The sequence below is a fragment of the Mytilus californianus genome, unplaced genomic scaffold (genome assembly GCF_021869535.1).
Source record: "Mytilus californianus isolate M0D057914Y unplaced genomic scaffold, xbMytCali1.0.p SCAF_4, whole genome shotgun sequence".
Taxonomy (NCBI): Eukaryota; Metazoa; Mollusca; class Bivalvia; order Mytilida; family Mytilidae; genus Mytilus; species Mytilus californianus.
This window is the reverse complement of record NW_026262690.1, coordinates 45,242,321-45,262,200: the sequence shown is the minus strand read 5'-3', so window position 1 is coordinate 45,262,200 and position 19,880 is coordinate 45,242,321. Positions and strand designations below refer to the sequence as shown.

General features: G+C 32.4%; 1 protein-coding gene across 1 annotated transcript; it reads right to left on the bottom strand.

Annotated features, from left to right (window-relative positions):
• Positions 1–699: 699 nt before the first annotated feature.
• Positions 700–18,860, bottom strand: LOC127738097 (neurogenic locus notch homolog protein 1-like). The gene is made up of 8 exons (XM_052249200.1): positions 18,625–18,860; positions 13,947–14,228; positions 10,078–10,194; positions 6,551–6,664; positions 5,861–5,977; positions 3,636–3,749; positions 2,503–2,616; positions 700–1,432 (listed from the first exon to the last, which is right to left on the bottom strand). Exons 1-8 carry the CDS (start codon positions 18,728–18,730, stop codon positions 1,062–1,064), a joined length of 1,335 nt encoding a protein of 444 aa, XP_052105160.1. The 5' UTR covers positions 18,731–18,860; the 3' UTR covers positions 700–1,061.
• Between the last annotated feature and the right edge of the window lie 1,020 nt (positions 18,861–19,880).

Below are 19,880 nucleotides of genomic sequence, written 5' to 3'. Positions count from 1 at the left end.
GTTTGATAGTGAAATCAGGATGTTTTCCCTTGACTTATAAGTGCGCATAACTGTCTTAAATTTAGTACGTATTTGATTACAGAATGTCAGTTTTTTTAATTAATCAACAAATGTAACAATCGCTGTGTTTAAAGTCAAGAATGTCAACGTCGGTGTTTAACGTATCTACGTAGCTCAATAATCCTGCATTTTTTGTGTTGTGTTATTTGTCTTCTCACAAAGGCGTGCTTGAGCCAGAAATTTGATATTTTCAGGTAATTTATATTTGGTATGTAGGGGTTTGCTACTATCGACCTTGACTACCCATTACGGTCTCGCATATTCATATTAGGGTAGTATAAACGTATTTCGAAACCTCTGGACTCAAATGATCAGTATTAATTTTACAGAAAATTACAAATTATGATACATATATTCAATTTATCCGTTAGAGGTTTCAGGAAAATCAAGAAATTTGTATCATTTTACCTTTCTGAAAGGTGTATTTTGTTTTAAATCAGAAAAGCATTCGATTTATTGGCAGCTTTGATGCTAAACCTTAATGTGAAAGGATAGGTAATACAGATAAATAATAGTTTCTAGTGTAAACTTCGGAGTAATCGAGTGTTGGTATTTTTGTTACCCTTTTTATGTATTATTATCTGTTCTATTATATACCAAAGAAACACTTACAATGATCCCACTTATCTTTATTACCAAAAGTAATTAACAAGAGCTGTTATCTTTTCGCATGTTACTTTAATTTTTTTTATAAACAATCTAAAGAACAATGAAAGTATTGCACAACCTGTAGTGTTGAATTGCAGTTTTTTTCTTAAAGTTATTTTTATTTATCTGCATAATTATAGATTGTTACTTTTTTCTTAAAAAGAGCTAAGAACATGTATCTTCTTAAAAATGTTAGAGTGTAAGAGAAAGGTAAAAGTTATAATATAAATCGTTAAAATGTAAAGGAATTTAATCAAAATAGGGAATCATATTTTCCCAAAGAATTAAAAGTAAAACAGGTTTGAACCGAAACTGAACAATGTAAAATAGTTATCACAACAAAAAATGGACGATTACTTGCAAACATATGTAAGTGTAACATAAGGTACAGTTCCAAGACAAGGATTATTAGCAGCAGCTGATAATTGTTGTTGGAATACCCTTCCGTTACAAGTTGGTTGGTTATCACATATGTTAGCCATTTCTTTTGAAATATCTGTCTCACAGCTTGATGCTTTTCTTGGCGTATCAGGACAGGCATATGTAGTGGTACGTCCATATTTGGCATCCGTTATTAAAATACGGGTCGAATTTGGACACCCAAACGTTTTCTTACTGCCTTGGCATAATGTTACCCTTTTACCACCTTTATCAAATTCTTTGCGCAAATCTTTAATCGCATTTACATCATTGTTTGAAATTCCGAGTCCGATTCCAGGGATCCCTGCAAGATAATTATAGATATAAGATGAAAAGTATTGTATACGATGTTTCACTTTCTACCAGTTTAAAAAAAATACTTATGCTATCTTTTATAAATGAATTTAAAAAATCAAGAAATACAAATTTTATTATTTTGTTTTATTTGAGTAGTATTTGTATGGATATAAAAAAGAAAAACTGAAAAATAGAGTTCTTCTATAGATCCCGAAAGATCAATCACTGCAAAACTATACCAAATCTGTTCAATAAAAATATTCAATTAATTTATAAATCTCTCTGAAAATAAAATTGTAGCTATTGGTGCTTTGCATCATCAAGGAAAAAAAAAGACCATGAGCATATTTCATAAAAAGATTGTTTTATTTAAAAGGCGTTCCTTTAATAATGAAATATATTACACTTGATAAAAAGCGAAAAAAAAAAATGATGCAAAACACAAGTCGAAGAAAATTTCGCAACCTTTCCCCAAAACATGACGAAAAGACACGATGTCAGGTCAGGAAAGGACTACCACATCCTGATCTACATGGGCACTTTTATCAATTTATAAAAAGTATGAAACGTGTTGGTTAATTGTCAAACACACTGAAAATTAACCAAGATTTCCAGAAGCGTGATTCGAACAAGTTAAAGCTAAAGCCATTAAATTAAGAGAAGGTTTCATAATCAATTAAAAATATTAGTATCATCAGCTAAGTAGTCAGTACTTCGGTACTGACATAATTTATAACAAACCTTTCTAAAATTGTCCGTTTATAAATTTTGAAATTAAAAAAACTTAAGTACTATGTTTTATGACTACAAATCATTTCTGATTTAGTTAATAGATTGTTTTTGAATAGCGTCTAGAACAACTGATTTAAATATTTATATCTGTATTATAATTTCTACCTGGAGAATAAATTGCATAATCGGACCTTATTTTGAAAACGTGAATTTCCATCCTACCATATTTAGAATATCATAGATAATTTTATTACCAAAAATGGACTATAGAAAAGTAACCTATTTTGTGCATAGCTCGTGATATTTATGGTCATTATTTATTTGAATCTACTTAAAGTATAGTACCTTTTTCGCATCTGACGCCAGTAAAATCTGCTTTACATCTACAACTATAACTATCAATTCCATCTATACACGTACCACCATTCATACAAGGAGAACATTCACAATCATTAACATCTGAAAATTATATAAACCACTTTAGTCGAATCTAAATGACATAACTAAGTCTCATCGCATTGAATTTAATCAATGAAGCAGCAATATTTCGCCTTTCCTTATGTCAGTGTAGTGCTTTGGAATTTCAAGTTTCGATCTACCTACATGAATATGCCGAAAAAGAAGTGATGCAATATACTCCGTATTTTCATATTATCCCGAGGATGAACTGATTTTGACAATTACTTCATAGTGATTTTTTTGCAACTAGAAAGACTTTGAATTGAGGATTATAGATATGGTTGATACATACGGCTATAGTTTATCCAAAAAGTAGCGTATGCATTGAAGGCGTTAGTGAGATGTAAATTGAAAATAGCATTTTATAAATTTGGTGAGTTCTGGATTTTTTTTTTATAAAATGTTGATTTATTCAAAACAAGAAGGGTTTTTTTACCCCAAAGATTAATTGCCTTAGTCATTGTTTGACACAATTTTTAGAACTACGTACTTCATTTTGCTTTCAAACTGTTTTGATTCAAGCGTCACCGATTTAGGTTTTTTTGTAGAAAACGTACCAAATATAAACCTGGTATCTTAGATTAGTTAACCTTCTTTGACAGTTTGGATTGATCACTGAATAATCAGACCGTTGTATCCTTTCAGTTGTTTTCAAATATTTGGCTTTGAGCGCTTCTGCTGAGAGCTAATCCAGAAAAGTACTTTGGATGCATAGAATTTTGAAAGTGTTAATTTGATTTTTTTTACATTTTGCAAAGAATACAACCAATCGCTTATAGCCTCTTATTTTCATTTTGAATGTACTCTGCGGATGTAATGAATTATTACTATTGTTATTTTTTTTTTATCGAAATGATCTTCAAGGTTTTAAAAACGTTAGTTTCCAGCCTACTTCACATAGGGACTAAAGAGTTCATCATAGAGATTGTTATATAGCCGGAAAATATGATGTACAGGAATAACATATATCATGAAATATAAGGTTATGAATATAATTTAGTATACTTTAAAGATGTGACCTTTTTCGCATCTGACGCCAGTAAAACCTGCTTTACACATACATCTGTAACTACCAATCCCATCTATACATCTACCACCATGCATGCAAGGATTGAACTCACACTCGTTTATTTCTAAAACAAATGTACATAAGTCGCTTAGAGGTAAACACATTAAGCAGTTATCCACACAGTTCACACTTTCATTAAATAAGTGAAGTGTTTTCGGGTTTAAAGTTTTATCTTTACTTGGTGGAAATAAAACTTAAGTACTTTATTCCTTGTGATTTGTAATCCTTAACATAATTTGGTTCTGGAATTTATGCTCTACGGTATTCTTTACAACCAAAAGAAGTGAGTATTTAAATTTCTTGTTATATGTGGTTATAGTTCTTTTGAAAGTTTTACTCTTCAGTTCATGATGTCAACGATGATACAGCGCTTTACATAAGCCTCTCAATGTACTGACTACCAGAGATACTAGTATGTAAGCAATACGATGCCAAGAACCAATATTCGAATAGTGGCCTTTTTTAAATGTTCTCAGATAAATTGTGAGACTCATAGACATCTCTCGTTTATATCTTTTTTCTATTCTACAGTGTTATCAATTATTAACATTCTTGTCATGGTTAGAAAATACATAAAATAACACCATTTCAAACTCAATCCCAATTTAATATTCTTGTACGTGCCAATAAAAAAAATCTGTTTTACTTTTAGAAATTTATCTGTGATAATATAAACGTCACAAAAAAATACGGTACTTTGTGTGGCGTTGATCCATTCATGTGACGCGCAGTTTATGCTTCGTTTGTGGTGTCCTGTTGTGCTGTCGTAAATTCATGGGAGGTGTCCGTTGTTAGTCTGCGGTTTATATGTTGTAATGTACTATTATATTATTTATTTATGTATTTCTCTGTGTTGAGTGTTCTTGCGTTTATTTGTACTTTATTCCTGTCACGTAGTGATGTCATTTAAGCGGTATTCTTAACATCGCCATATAAGCGGGGGCTTTGGCTAGTCATAAAACCAGGTTCAACCCACCATTTTTTCTTAAAATGTCATGTACCAAGTCAGGAATATGGCAGTTGTTATCTAATAGTCCGTGTCTATGTATGTTGGCGTCTGTTTTTGTTGCAGTTCAGTGTTTCTGTTGTTCCGTTGTTTTCCTCTTATAGTTGATGTGTTTCCCTCGGTTTTACTTTGTAACCCGGATTTGTTTTCGCTTAACCGATTTATGACTATTGAACAGCGGTATGATACAGTTGCCTCTATTGCTAATGGATGATCTTTTTATGCTATAGCTTGATAAGTCGGGATGTGTATTGATTGTGTTGCCTGTTTCTTTCCTCTTTCGAACGGACTTTGTAACCACAACTGCACCTATACTAGTGAATGTAAATTTTCAGAATATTACCAGTCTCTAATCACATTATGAACTTCATTTTTATCGGAATGGTTTCCAGAGAGAAAAAAAAACATGAAATTTTATCATATCTTTACAAACGAGGAAAGAGTGTGGTGTATAAAAATGTGATCTCTCCTAGCAGTCTTCTAGTTTATAAGACATTGAAAACACCAAAATAGTCGTTGATCTGTGAAATTCCCGATTGTGATCTTTTCCCTATTGTGACAACTTATATTGAGTTTGGAATCAGAAGACAGGATTCTCTCAGGTTTTTTCTCTAGGTTTGTATATTGCAAATGGATTAACGAGTTTTGAACATAGGTGTACTGCTGTTGCCTCTAATTTAGAAGATGTTTCTGTAAAATTGTCAACTTTTCAGTTTGAAAACGATTTTTTAAAAACACTAACAAGAATTATGTTTAAAACAAATTAAGGATACAATTTTGTTTACATGTGATTCATATATGTATCTATGTTGTGATGTTACACTATTGTTTCAGATAAGGGTGAATGTTTGGTACCATTAAAACGTTTAAACCCGCTGCAATTGTTTGCACCTGTCCTGAGTCAGGAATCTGATGTTTAATAGTTGTCGTTTGTTGATGTGGTTCATAAGTGTTTCTCGTTTTTATATAGATTAGACCGTTGGTTTTCCCGTTTGAATGGTTTTACACTAGTAATATTTGGGGCCCTTTATAGCTTGCTGTTCGGTGTGAGCCAAGGCACCGTGTTGAAGACCATACTTTGACCTATATTGGTTTACTTTTATAAATTGTGACTTGGATGGAGAGTTGTCTCATTGGCACTCATACCACAACTTCTTATATCTATATACCTGTTTGGCAAAAACTTCCAGTGAATCCAGTCGTACAAGAACACGTAGAACTTGTACCATGATTTATACAAGAACCTCCATGTTGACACCGTGATGCAGTACATGGGTTTGTGTCGTCTGCAATTGCATTTAGTCATAATTTTATATAAAATATTTTTATGTTAATAAAAAAGATTATAAGTATTATACTTTTCATTTGGAAGATTACCAGATAATTCACACTTCACTTGGGTATTATTTTATTGGCAAAACAGGAAATAATAAAGAGGCAATAAATCACAGGTCGAAAAGAAGACAAAAGCAATCTATGAGATACATGTATTTATAATAGCGAAAAAATATGTATTCTACAGGAGTCATGACTTATTACGTCAATAACGGCAAACCATTTTGCTAGCATTTCTGATTCAGTTATAAGAGGGATTGTGAATACGGTTAAGTAGTCAACATGGATGTTAATATTGCTATATATGTATGTTATGTTTTACCTTGAGGATAAATTTATATTCCGACCTTATTTTGAAAATGTCAGTTTCCAGCCTACTACACTGTAGTACTGGAAAATACACCACAACGATTGTTATATAGCCGAAAAAATGATGTAGAGGAACAACATATATTATGCATATTTCGTGAAATATAAGATAATGAATGTTATTATATGATATTAGTAACATTGAAAGATGTGACCTTTTTCGCATCTGACGCCAGTAAAACCTGGTATACATGTACAACTATAACTACCAATGCCATCTATACATCTTCCACCATGCATGCAAGGAGAAAGTTCACACTCGTTTATATCTGAAAAATGTACAGATCACGTTAGTCGAAACAAGTGGTTTAAAAGTTAACACAAATCAGTTATATACACTGTTCACACTTTCCTTATGAAAGTGAAGTGTTTTCAGGTTTGTAGTTTTCATTTTAAGTTGGTGGAAAAAAACGGAGCACTTTATTCTGTGTTTTTTTAATACCTTTGGTAAAATAGTTCTGGATTTATACTTTATGGAATGTTTTACAACCAAAAGAATATAAATGAGAGCTAGAATTACCTGTTACATACGGTTATGATTCATTCGAAAATGTAACTTCTCTATACAGTTTGTGAACACTGAATCAGCGCTTAACATAGAATAATCAATATTATGACTACCGAAAATATGTCAAACAGTGCGATTTCATAATCCAATATTCGAATTATGGCTTTTAAAAAAAAATCATTGTCATCTCCCGTTTATTTCAGTTAAAAAAATGAAAACAACTCGTTATTAATTTTATGCGTCCGAAGCGCTTTTCTGGAATTACCTTCATCAGGAACGCTCACAGCCGAAAAATTGAAAGCCAGTGATGTATAAGAACCAAAACAGTTAAACAAATATATAATAAAAAAGGACATAAAAACAGCCAAATCCATCTAAGGTCAACTTTGCCAGAGAAAGTTGAAACCTTAGTTTTTTTTAATTTCAAAATTTATAAACGGACAATTATAGAAAGGTTTGTTATAAATTATGTCAGTACCGAAGTGACAGTCCACCAGCAGAGGTATCGACCCCGTGCTGTAAAAAATTATAACAACACGTTATTGATTTCATGCGTCTGAAGCGCTTTTCTGGATTTACCTTCATCAGGAACGCTAACAGCCGAATATTTGAAAGCAAAGGATGTATAAGAACCTTAACAGTTCAAGAGCTATATATTCAAATAGGACAAACAAAAAAGCCAAATCCATCTAAATTCAACTTTGCATGAGGGAGTTGAAATCTTAGTTTCTTTATAATTTATGAATTTTTACATCCCAACTGCTTTCTTCTAACAGGGTGATTTGAATACTTTGTTTCATTAAAAAGAATGGCGAACGTAGATACAAGTATCTTGTCTTAGGGAGGGATAAATCCGACTTTGTAAAGAATCACTCTGATTCAAACAAAAAATTCTCTGAAACTGACAATATCAAGATGCTTGATTTCTTGATTGACAACATATTTGTTACGTTTGGAGGACGTGTTTTTCAACAGACTGTCGGAATTCCAATGGGAACCAATTGTGCCCCTCTTCTTGCCGACTTGTTTCTATATTATTATGAGGCTGACTTCATACAGGAACTTCTTAGGAAGAAAGATAAGAAGTTAGCAATATCCTTTAACTCTACATTCCGCTATATAGATGATGTTCTCTCACTAAATAATATAAAATTTGGTGACTATGTTGAACGAATCTATCTCATCGAACTAGAGATAAAGGATACTACAGATACAGTTAAGTCTGCCTCATATCTTGACTTACATCTAGAAATTGACAACGAGGGTCGGTTGAAAACAAAACTTTACGACAAAAGAGATGATTTCAGCTTCCCAATTGTGAACTTTCCATTTCTATGTAGCAACATTCCAGCAGCGTCTGCATACGGAGTATATACCTCCCAATTGATACGATATTCCCAGGCTTGTGTTTCCTATCATGATTTCCTTGATAGAGGATTGCTGCTCACAAGGAAGCTATTAAACCAGGAGTTCCAAATGGTGAAGTTGAAATCACCCCTTCGTAAATTTTACGGACGCCATCACGAGTTGGTTGACCGTTATGGAATAACCGTTTCACAGATGATATCGGATATGTTCCTTATGTCACTACAGTACCCTTCCCTTTTCACGAATGTGACTTACCGAATTAGACTATTTACCGGATTTGTAATAACATAAGCAACACGACGGGTGCAACATGTGGAGCAGGATCTGCTTACCCTTCCGGAGCACCTGAGATCACCCCCAGTGTTTGGTGGGGTTCGTGTTGCTTAGTCTTTAGTTTTCTATGTTGTGTCATCTGTACTATTATTTGTCTGTTTGTCTTTTTATTTTTGGCCATGGCGTTGTCAGTTTGTTTTCGATCAATGAGTTTGACTGTCCCTCTGGTATCTTTCTTTTTGAATCAGATCACCCCTACCAGATCACCGTACCTTGATTTTTTTGTTCTGCATGCTTTCTTTTGTTCTGTAACATTTTGCAAGAATGTTGAACACACAATAAAAGACTAACTTTCAAAATTTATGAAGAAAAAATCCACTAAATTTCCAGAGCGGGAATCGAACTCAAGACCTCAAGCATATGAAGCCACGACACATACCCCTATACAAGGACGACTGGATACATAATCTTCGTTAATTTAACATATTCAAACATTGTAGCCGGGGATCATAAAAGGTATATACTATATAGTAATATATAAAGTATATTATAATTATTGTATGGCATTCGGAACTAGATGTTATAAAGCGTAAATATTTTTTTCATATAGTCTAGAAGAGCTGGGATGTAAAATTGTTATCGCAATCGGACTTGGTGTGTCAGTGTAAAATCATCCTCTAGCCTCCGGCCATCAGGATGAACTTACACTGACACACCGCGTCTTGATGGGATAACTATTACATAAACGGACAGTTTTAGAACTTATAGCTGAAATTGATCACTGGACACTGAAATACACATCTGTTATATTTCGTTTCTATTCCACATTCTAAGGAGGTAATTAAATATTGATAATAGGTGATAATTTTATATTACAGCTTCACTAAGTCGGGATGTATACTGTTCTTTTCCTGTTTCAAACGCACTGTGTGACCACAACTTCCTCTAAACCAGTGACTGTAAACTTTCAGAAAAGCGCATCACACGCATGCAATGTATAACGTATTGTTTTCATTTTGTTTCAGATTTTAACCCGTCTCTTATATGGCATTATGAACTTCAAACTTTATTTTTTTTATCAAAGAAATGTTTTCGGGGTTTTCATTAACAAAACATGACATTTTATCATATCGTTACAAACGAGGAAAGAATTTGATGTATGTCTAGTTTCTAAGACACTGGAAACACCAGAACGGTCGTATGATCTGTAAATTTACCGATTGTGTTCTATTTCCGATCATAACAACCATTACCGAGTTTGGATTATGAAGACTGCAGTCACTCAGGATCATTGTAATGATTTGTATTTTGAAATCGGATTTACAAGTTTTGAACAAAGATAACTGTAACCTTTTTGATTCGAGCGTGAGTGCTAAGTCTTTTGTAGACGAAAAGAGCCTGGTATCTTTGATGAGTTTCTGTAAAATTGAGACCTGTTCAGTTTTTAAACGATTTTTTTATTACACTAACAAGCATTATGTTTATAAAAAATGAGGAAAACATTTTGTTTACATTTAATTCATTTATGCATACCTGTTTGACAAAAAGATCCAGTGAAACCAGTCGTACAAGCACACGTAGAACTTTTACCATGATTTAAACAAGTACCTCCATGTTGACACCGTGATGCAGTACATGAGTTTCTATCGTCTGCAATTGCAGTTAGTAATTAATTTTATAAAATGTATTTATGTTCATTTCAAAGTTGTAACTTTTTGATCAATCAATAATAAATTTTTTTTTGAACAATTTCCATTGGAAAAAGTATTGCATGCATACATAGTTTCATTTTTTGATTCCTTTAGTTAGTTACGATGAATAAACAAGAAAATGATATTCTCTTTTAATATCTGCCAAAATGTAGTCTTTCATACTTATTGCTTTACAAAATGTTCATTAATAGAAACAATCACACAAAAAATAAAACTTATTTGTGACTATACATAAGTAAAAATCGAATTTTTAATATATTAAAAACAGATAACTGTTCACATGGTTAGAAATGGTTTGCAACGGGTTCATTGTATTCTTATTTGATAACACAATAGATAAAGCTGTACATTTTTGTTTTACTACATTAACAGAGTTATCTGCTCTTATATAGCAATTGTCGTGTTAAAGTTTCTGTTTTTGTAACAAAAATAACTACAATAATACAAAATTATATGATTTTTTTTCTTGTGTACGAAAAGTCTTTGAAACAAAGTTGCCACTCAGAATACAATTCTTTTAAATTGTAGTAGCAATCTGGACCAATATTTGCGGTAGACTGCACTTGCGTTGCCTGCAGACATGTGTAGCGCAGTAATAGATATCATTATGTATATATCATTCTAGTCAATCACAAGTACGATAAGTGTTCGAAATATTAGCAATAATTAACCAAATCACACAATACTGATTTATCTGATACATTTCATCTATAAATTTATCCATTTTCAAAGCTTTCTGTAAAAGATCAAACTTCCTAAAATCAATCAATTGAAGCAGAGGTTCCATTTCAGACAAAATATGTGGTGCGATAAAGCTTATATTCCCCTTAAAAACGTTTGCTTACAATAATTACATACATGATACAAATCAATGACAAAGACAAAGAAGATGGAATGTCTTTAATATATTTAAGGTGGATCATGGGTATATATTTCCTCAGATAGAAATTTCTTATTCTCTGCCAGAGTGTAGATTATTCCATGCTTTTTCCAAAAATATAATAAAAAATATGAGTCACCATGCTATTTTTCAAGCTACAAGATGTGCAAAATTGCCCAAATTTGCATAGATTGTTCATGAAAAAAAAATAATTTGTGAATAAAAAGAACTCTATGAGATAAAATTTTCAAATGAAAAATGAGAAGATAGGTTTTAAAATATGCTTTAAGAAAATAAAAAGGAAAAAATTGTGTCACCGACCTTGTTTTCTTTCTACAAGCAAAATTATAAAAATTTCTCTGTCATTCCTGTATAAAAAAAATACTCTTTGAGTTATTTCCCCTTAAATGGATAAGTTGACAATTTGATTCGAACAAACACAAAATTTGTTATTTGATGAATAATGCAATACATCATTTATTTTTCTTTATTCTAACCAAAAGTCTAACCCATTAATTACCGTTTGTCTCAAAATTTTCAGATATAAGCAAAGAACTAGACCTAATAAAAACTACTATATTACAATCCAAGATGTCGGTATACAGTTAATATACCATAATTATAGTATGTTAGTTTACTTTGGGACTGTATTAATTAGGGAAAAACAGTTCACAACATTATGCATGTGATTTAAATAAACCATTTATGTAAATTGTTTAATAAGATATAATATTTGTCATGTCAACATATTGATGTGTTACATGTCTGTGATCTATATTACCCATAGAAAAAAATATTGAAGAGAAACTAAATGCTACTATTCAACAATGTTTAGGTCTTATCTTTAACATCAGTTAAAACATAGATGTTTTGGTGTTATATTTTCAGTAAGGAAAAAATATTATAAACGTATGAAGGAACGATATAAAACATTTTGCGATACTAATCCTTCAAATGTAATTCTTAGGAAAAACATGGTCTTAATTGCCTTTTATATGAAGGATGTATTCTTCTGACGTTTCAGTCTCGTTGAAATCTCGTTCTGGAATTATTTCAAAAACATGCGATACAAGTGGAAAATACCAATGAATTTAAAAAATATTATAATCAAACTTAACTCTGAAACTGTGATTTTTTTTTCATAATAATAGCCCAAAAATGGGTAAAAATTGATAAAAAATGGGAAAATCATCAAAATTGGGTAAAAAAAGAAGTGCACCAATTATTTTTGTACAGTCATATAAACCCAAAAATCATGTTAAGAAAAAAAGTTTAATTATAGAAATTTTTGGCTCCTCAGAGGTGTACATCCTTAATATTTTTGCAACCAATTTACTAGGTAAATTAACTAATTACCTTGACACGAATACTGCAAGGATAAATACTTTGACGTTTGTGGGCATGGATCACCAAATGTACGATTAGATGCTCCTAATGTGCATTCCTTTTCACCATTACACCAATGCGATATAGCTACAATAACGTCTTGCATGGAGCATGAAATCTGTTTCGCACGACTATCAGAGCAAATCACAGAGTTGGATCTTCCATAGAATGCACGATGTACATATAGATGTTGGTTATCTTGACATCGAATATTTTTGATAAAGCCTTCGCAAATTACCACCGTTTTGCCTGGGCGATCTGTAATGCAGGGGATTAGCAATATAACTCCAAATAAACGCGCAGATAGTGATGTATATTTTAAGTAATAATTTTAGAGTGTTTAGTTTGCAATTGCGCATTTGATTAAAGCTACAGAAGGATTTTTATTACAGACCATGAGTGGATACACTCTGAAAAGTAGGCGAACCGGGAAACTAGGTGGAGAACTTTGAACTTAAAAACCTGCCAAACAACAGCCTACCTGTGGGACACTCAACCGAACATCTCCTCAACACAAATCCAAAAAACAGGCCAGTCAAGCTTAACTATTATTTCACTTTAACTACAGTATAAGGTCAAGAGTGTTTCACTACTCCAAGCTCCCGTATTATTTCATATAAAAACTAAATGTTTAAAAAACTAATTTGTGGTCTGATTTCGATGAAATTTTATTGCTAAACTCACAAATGTGTACAATTTTCAATGGTTATTATGAAATATTTTTATGATATTTTAAGCGAAATTACAAGTATTGAAATTAGGTGTAACATTTTCCTATATCACATGATTTTTTTGCCGCAGAAATTCATAATTGTCATGAAACAGTGATTTCTCTTAAAAGATGAATCATAAATATATTTCATAATTTTTTCAAAACTGCAAACATTTCTGTATTTAAAAAAAGCGATTCATTCAATTTGAACAAGAAATATCTTCAGGAGAATTTTTTATCAAAACTTAGTTTTCATATGAAATAATAGGGGAAACACATTTGAGCTCAGACTGTATGTAGAAGAGCATTATTTGATACAAGAAAATGAACCTCATCTCAAAAATGTTCACTAGAAAACCGTAACTTTAGCTTTTCAGTGCTACAGTATTGTCTTGTTGCTGTGATACCGATACTACTGAAGTGATTTCGCTGATTCAGAATATGGATTAGATCAGAAATCCTTTTTTATCATTCAATTTAATTTGTATCGATATCAGAACCTTCGTCGTCCAAAAGCAATTCAAAAACAACTTGTTAATTTTGGGAAAGCGATTTAGAATTGTCGAATACTATAGTTGATGACTGAACGGTTATCCCCATTTTGCAAAATTTGTACTGTTACTTAAATTTTATTGACGATTATCTCAAATCTGTTTTTATGCTTATATCTGCAAGAAAAGAAAATCGTTAACACTGCTTCAAAAAGACTTACCTGTGCATTTGTAGTCAATTGAAAGATATTTTGAAGTTCCTGCGCATGGGTCACCAAATATATTTGCGTCTGCTGTAACGTCACATGACTCTTTTCCCTGACATACTCCTTCTAAATCACGTTTAGCTCCTTTTGCGCTACATGATATACTTTGGTTGTGTCCATCAGAGCAAGTAACTGTATTGCTGCGTCCAAAATATGCACTTACGATTTCAATTTGTTGATGGGGACACCTTAGCGAATGTTTGTATCCTTCGCAAATAACAAGATTCCTTGGAATTGCTGCAATAATGAATTAAACTAAATGCACAAATATTTCTTTGTTCGAACCTAATTCATAAAAAAATCTGAATTAAATCAACTGTCATATCAATTCAAAACAGAGCAACTCCACAAAAACTAGAAAGATTGGCTACCCGACTAAAAGTCTCTATTCAGCCATTTCAGAAGTCCAAATATCACCAGAGCTGTAAGAAACTATCTTTTAAAATGAATGAAAAATAAATCTATTTGTTTGGAATGCATAAATATCATGTAATGTAAATCAGAACAAGTTCAGAACTTGGCAAAGAAGATTGTACTTACTTTTCCCAAATTGTCACATGATATGATATAGAAAAGTGTAGACGATACAAAGTGGCTCGATTTATTAATACCTGGAAACGATAAATAACCATATAACCGAAATCCTTCAGTTACAGTTTTTAAAAACTTTAGGTTTAATTGTAAAATTGTCATTAAAGCTAAGTAACTATTTATTCATTTCAATTATGATTCATGTATTCATAAAATGTTGAAATTTTCAAAACAACAAGATTTTGCAATCCCCCAGACATAGAAAGCATTAGCTTGTAATCGGCACAACCTTTCTAATTTCTTTATTTTTAATGCTCTTCAACTTCGAAATTAATTTGGTCTTCAAATTCAAATTGTTTAGATTCGAGCGCAGATGACGAGCCTTATGTTAACGAAACGCTTTTTTTTATGTATAGCATTTATATATTTTAATACTAAACGCAATGATATTCTTTCAATATTGATGAACCCAACATTTAACCCTTTCACGTTCCGTCAAATTGGACCTAAACTTATGGGAAAGACACTATCAAAATACAATCAAATATAGAAATTCGCACCAAAGCTCTTATAAAGGTCATTTTGGATCCATATGAGAGATAATTGATTGATTATATCAGAAAATTTAATATGAAGAATATTTTGTCTTTTTTAGGTACGTGGTATCTTTCCAAAGTCAAGTGACTTGCGAAAAAATGTGGAAAAAAATCCCAAAATTATTGCGGCAAAAGTCGGGTAGATACATGTTGATGCGCTAATAGGGTATAGTTTTGGTGTCAAAGCAATGACACAGGTCTGATACAAACATAAAAGTTGCCGTAATGGTACAGAAAGAGGAAATACGTGCTATATGCCTCGAAATGTTGATACCCGTAACATAAAAAATGACGGACTTCAGCCGGTTTTTTTTCGTCCAAATCTAATCCCTGACACAAATTTCTGGCTAAATCATGTTCATTCAAGCAGCAAACAAAATTTAACTTTTGCAAGTAAAGATTCAATGAATTACCAATAATAACTTGGTGCTGTGGCCCATACTGGACTGTAGCAATGGAAAAATGAGGGGGAGGGGTGCAATTAGCCACACAAATTCTTTTAAAACAAACAGAAATCGTTCTTAATCTGACTTATGCATGTTTAACCCCGCCACATTTTTTGCGCCTGTCCCGTCAGGAGCCTCTGGCCTTTGTTAGTCTTGTATGTGTTTTTTTGTTTTAGTTCATTTATATGTTTCGGAGTTTAGTATGATGTCCATTTTCACTGAACTAGTACACATTTTTGTTGAGGGGCCAGCTGAAGCCCGCCTCTGGGTGCGGGATTTTCTCGCTGTCGTTACCTTGGGCTGTTTTCTGCTCTTTGGTCGGGTTGTTGTCTCTTTGACTGATTCCTCATTTATATTCTCAATTTTTATCTTTTTGATATTGAAAGTAAAGTTCAGTTAAGTTACATTTAATATAAGAAAAATATATTTGCGGGAAAAATGTGAAAAAAAACCCCAAAATTCTTGCGGCAAAATTCGCGTAGAGACATTTTCATGCGCTAATAGGGTATAGAAGTTTAAGGCACAATGAATCACAAAGTTGTGATATAAAGGATTGATTTTAGCCCTCAACCACTGCTGTATGTAAAAAAATGTCAAAGATTCAAGACTTAACGCATACTAGTTGCCTGAAAACTTAGCGAGAGTACCGATAGGAACGTGAAGTGGTTAAAAATCAATCTTTTGGATTGGAAACGAAGTGCATACTTGTTTTATTTGTGGATGAGGTTAACTGCAGCGTTGAAACATTTTTAATAAGAATAAGACTAAGATTTATCCTGCAATCAACTACTCCCTTGCAGGAAAGATTCCCATTGATACAGTTATACCGCATTTATTTTATAACTTTATATGAACAAAGATTACTGGAATTTTTGTTATGACGATTAACAGAAACTTTCAGACTAAATATTCCAAATGTCAAAAATATTCACAATACAAAATCATAAAATAAAAGAAAAAGATCCTAAATACGCATCTCTTTAGTTGGAAAAAAAAGAAAATACGATGGGTCAATCAAAATTAGAAGTCGAAAAAGGATAGAAGGTCGAGGACATAAACTTCACCAAAACCGGGGTGGTCTTAAACGATCAAAGTATGCAGTAATCACTTCACTAATGGCATCCGTCGTGTTGCTTATGGCTTATGGCTTATGGAAAAAAAAATTGGTCATTGTGTATTCGGCTATAATAATAAACAATGGATATTCAAAAATGGTCAGCCATTATTACTTTTTAATTAAATATTTACATTAAGAAATACTTCGTTATAAGTTATTTTTACCGCTGCGTTGAATCCGCTCCTTATGGACTGTTAGTCCACTATCTAAAATATCAACTCAATAGCCAGTTCTGTGGTATTGGTATGAACTGAATGGTGAATGTTTAGTACGTTTTCAGTTCGTACACCATGTAATTGTACATAAAATAAGATTGCAAAAATTACAAGCGTTGTTGACCTTTGACTTTTTTTTGCAGTTTGTATGAAGGTTCAACAGGTTTAAAAGAGGGACGAAAGATACCAGAGAGACAGTCAAATTCATAGATCGAAAACAAACTGACAACGCCATGGCCAAAAAATAAAAAGACAAACAGACAAATAATAGTACAGATGACACAACATAGAAAACTAAAGACTAAGCAACACGAACCCCACCAAAAACTGGGGGTGATCTCAGGTGCTCCGGAAGTGTAAGCAGATCCTGCTCCACATGTGGCACCCGTCGTGTTGCTTATGTTATTACAAATCCGGTAAATAGTCTAATTTTAGTAAATAGTAAAATTTACGAAAGGATGATTTCAACTTCACCATTTGGAACTCTTGGCTTGATAGCTTCCTTGAGAGCAGCAATCCTCTATCAAGGAAATCATGATAGGAAACACAAGCCCGGGAATATCGTATCAATTGGGAGATATATACTCCGTATGCAGGCGCTGCTGGAATGTTGCTACATAGAAATGGAAAGTTCACAATTGGGAAGCTGAAATCATCTCTTTTGTCGTAAAGTTTTGTTTTCAACCGACCCTCATTGTCAATTTCTAGATGTAAGTCAAGATATGAGGCAGACTTAACTGTATCTGTAGTATCCTTTATCTCTAGTTCGATGGGATAGATTCGTTCAACATAGTCACCAAATTTTGTATCATTTAGTGAGAGAACATCATCTATATAGCGGAACGTAGAGTTAAAGGATATTGCTAACTTCTTATCTTTCTTCCTAAGAAGTTCCTGTATGAAGTCAGCCTCATAATAATAAAGAAACAAGTCGGCAAGAAGAGGGGCACAATTTGTTCCCATTGGAATTCCGACAGTCTGTTGAAAAACACGTCCTCCAAACGTTACAAATATGTTGTCAATCAAGAAATCAAGCATCTTGATAATGTCAGTTTCAGAGAATTTTTTGTTTGAATCAGAGTGATTCTTTACAAAGTCGGATTTATCCCTCCCCAAGACAAGATACTTGTATCTACGTTCGCCATTCTTTTTACTGAAACAAAGTAATACCAACTCTTTCAATTTGTCTTTTAGTTTGGAATGGGGAATACTTATGTAAAGTGTAGAAAAGTCAAATGTTTTAATACTATTGCAAGATGAGAGAGTCTTAGATTGTATGTACTCTAAAAGATCTTTGGATTTTTTTAGTATCCACATCTGATTCACGCCACATCTAGAATAGGCAGTTTCACAATAACTTTGGAGCCCGGCTTTGATTGCTGATAAAATAGATGTTAATAATTTAGAAATAGGTTTCGTGGAGCACTTGGAAGACCCAGTAATATACCGTTGTTTGTAAGGACACTTATGTAGTTTAGGTATCCAATACAGTGATGGAAGATCCAGTTCTTCATCTTTGGTTGAAATTCCAAAGGAACATAGAACAGACCTATGATTATCCAGGATTTCCTCTTTGGTAAGTGTCGTGAGGGTATATGTTGAGTTTCCAAGTGAATTGTCAATACCTAATTCATTTATCAAGCAGTTTATGTAATGATATTTACACACAAAAACGATGTTGTTTAAATGTTGAATGTTCCCTACTAAATGTTTGTGACAAGTACTTACCCTCACACTGATAATCTATTTGAAGATATTTTGACGTTTTAGGGCATTGATCTCCAAAGATTGATGTTTTTGCTGTTAGTTCACAAGTCTCCTTCCCATAACACATGCCTAATACTTTTGCAAATACATCACTGGTAGTACATGAAAGAGAATTGGTCGTCGAATTGGAACAGGTTACCTCATTTGCACGACCAAAAAATGCGTAAATTATTTTGATTTGTTTACCAGGACATTTTATTACTTTCTGGAAATTTTCACATATGAAAATACTCTTCTCCGTCATAGCTAAATAGAAGAAAGTAAAACAGAAAAATATGGAGGATGTTTAATAGTACAGTGCAATGGTAAAAGCGGTCGACTTATGTGAATTCGGGCTTTTTTTTCAACTCTATTTCTACAATTTGATCATAGTTTATACAATAAATATGTTGAAAGATAAAACAAACGTTTACATCCTTTCACATCAATTAGCGGCACAATGTTTACTGCATGAAGGGCAGATATTAAACAAGATAATTATTTTTTTCATTACGGATTATTTAGAGTTGCAGTCTTCTATAGTCGTGTTTCTTATTCTTTGTGTTTTTTGTATTTTGTCGTAGAATACCACAAACAAAATATAACAGGAACCACCAAAAATATTAGACAGCTGTGACACAAACTATCAACAATGACTCGTTTAAAACCTTTTTTTGTATATTAAAAAAAAAGCATAATTAGAAATTCAATCTTCACGTTCTTCTTAGTAATTACGACCTTCGGTGTTTAATAAGACTGAGAAACACAAAAAAATATAATTTAAAAAACGTGAGTTTTACCCTTTTCGTGTAAGTTGTTTCATCCAGATAATTGAACGAACAATCTATATTGTCTTACTTTAACACCTAGCTTGACAATGTTCTTTGTTGTAAATCACTTTTAATAACATCATATTTTACCACCAATTTTGACGCAACAGACTGCGACAAATATTGTCTTTTTAGTGATGCATATATCATTACTGTGGTAATTGAATTTTTTGTTGTTGATGCAACCGATTACGCATTTTGCTAAGTATTTTTTCAAATACTTTTAAGCAGTAGAAATAGATTTTCCTTTCGTAAGTTTCATATATGAAATCACTAAAAAAAATAGTAATCATTAATTAAAACACATAATACTAAATGCGACTGTCGAACATGCTGTTGTATTGGGATGGTTAAAAATACTTCTCTTTGCAAGACGATGTTAGCATTCGGTATGCACTGCAGTTTTCC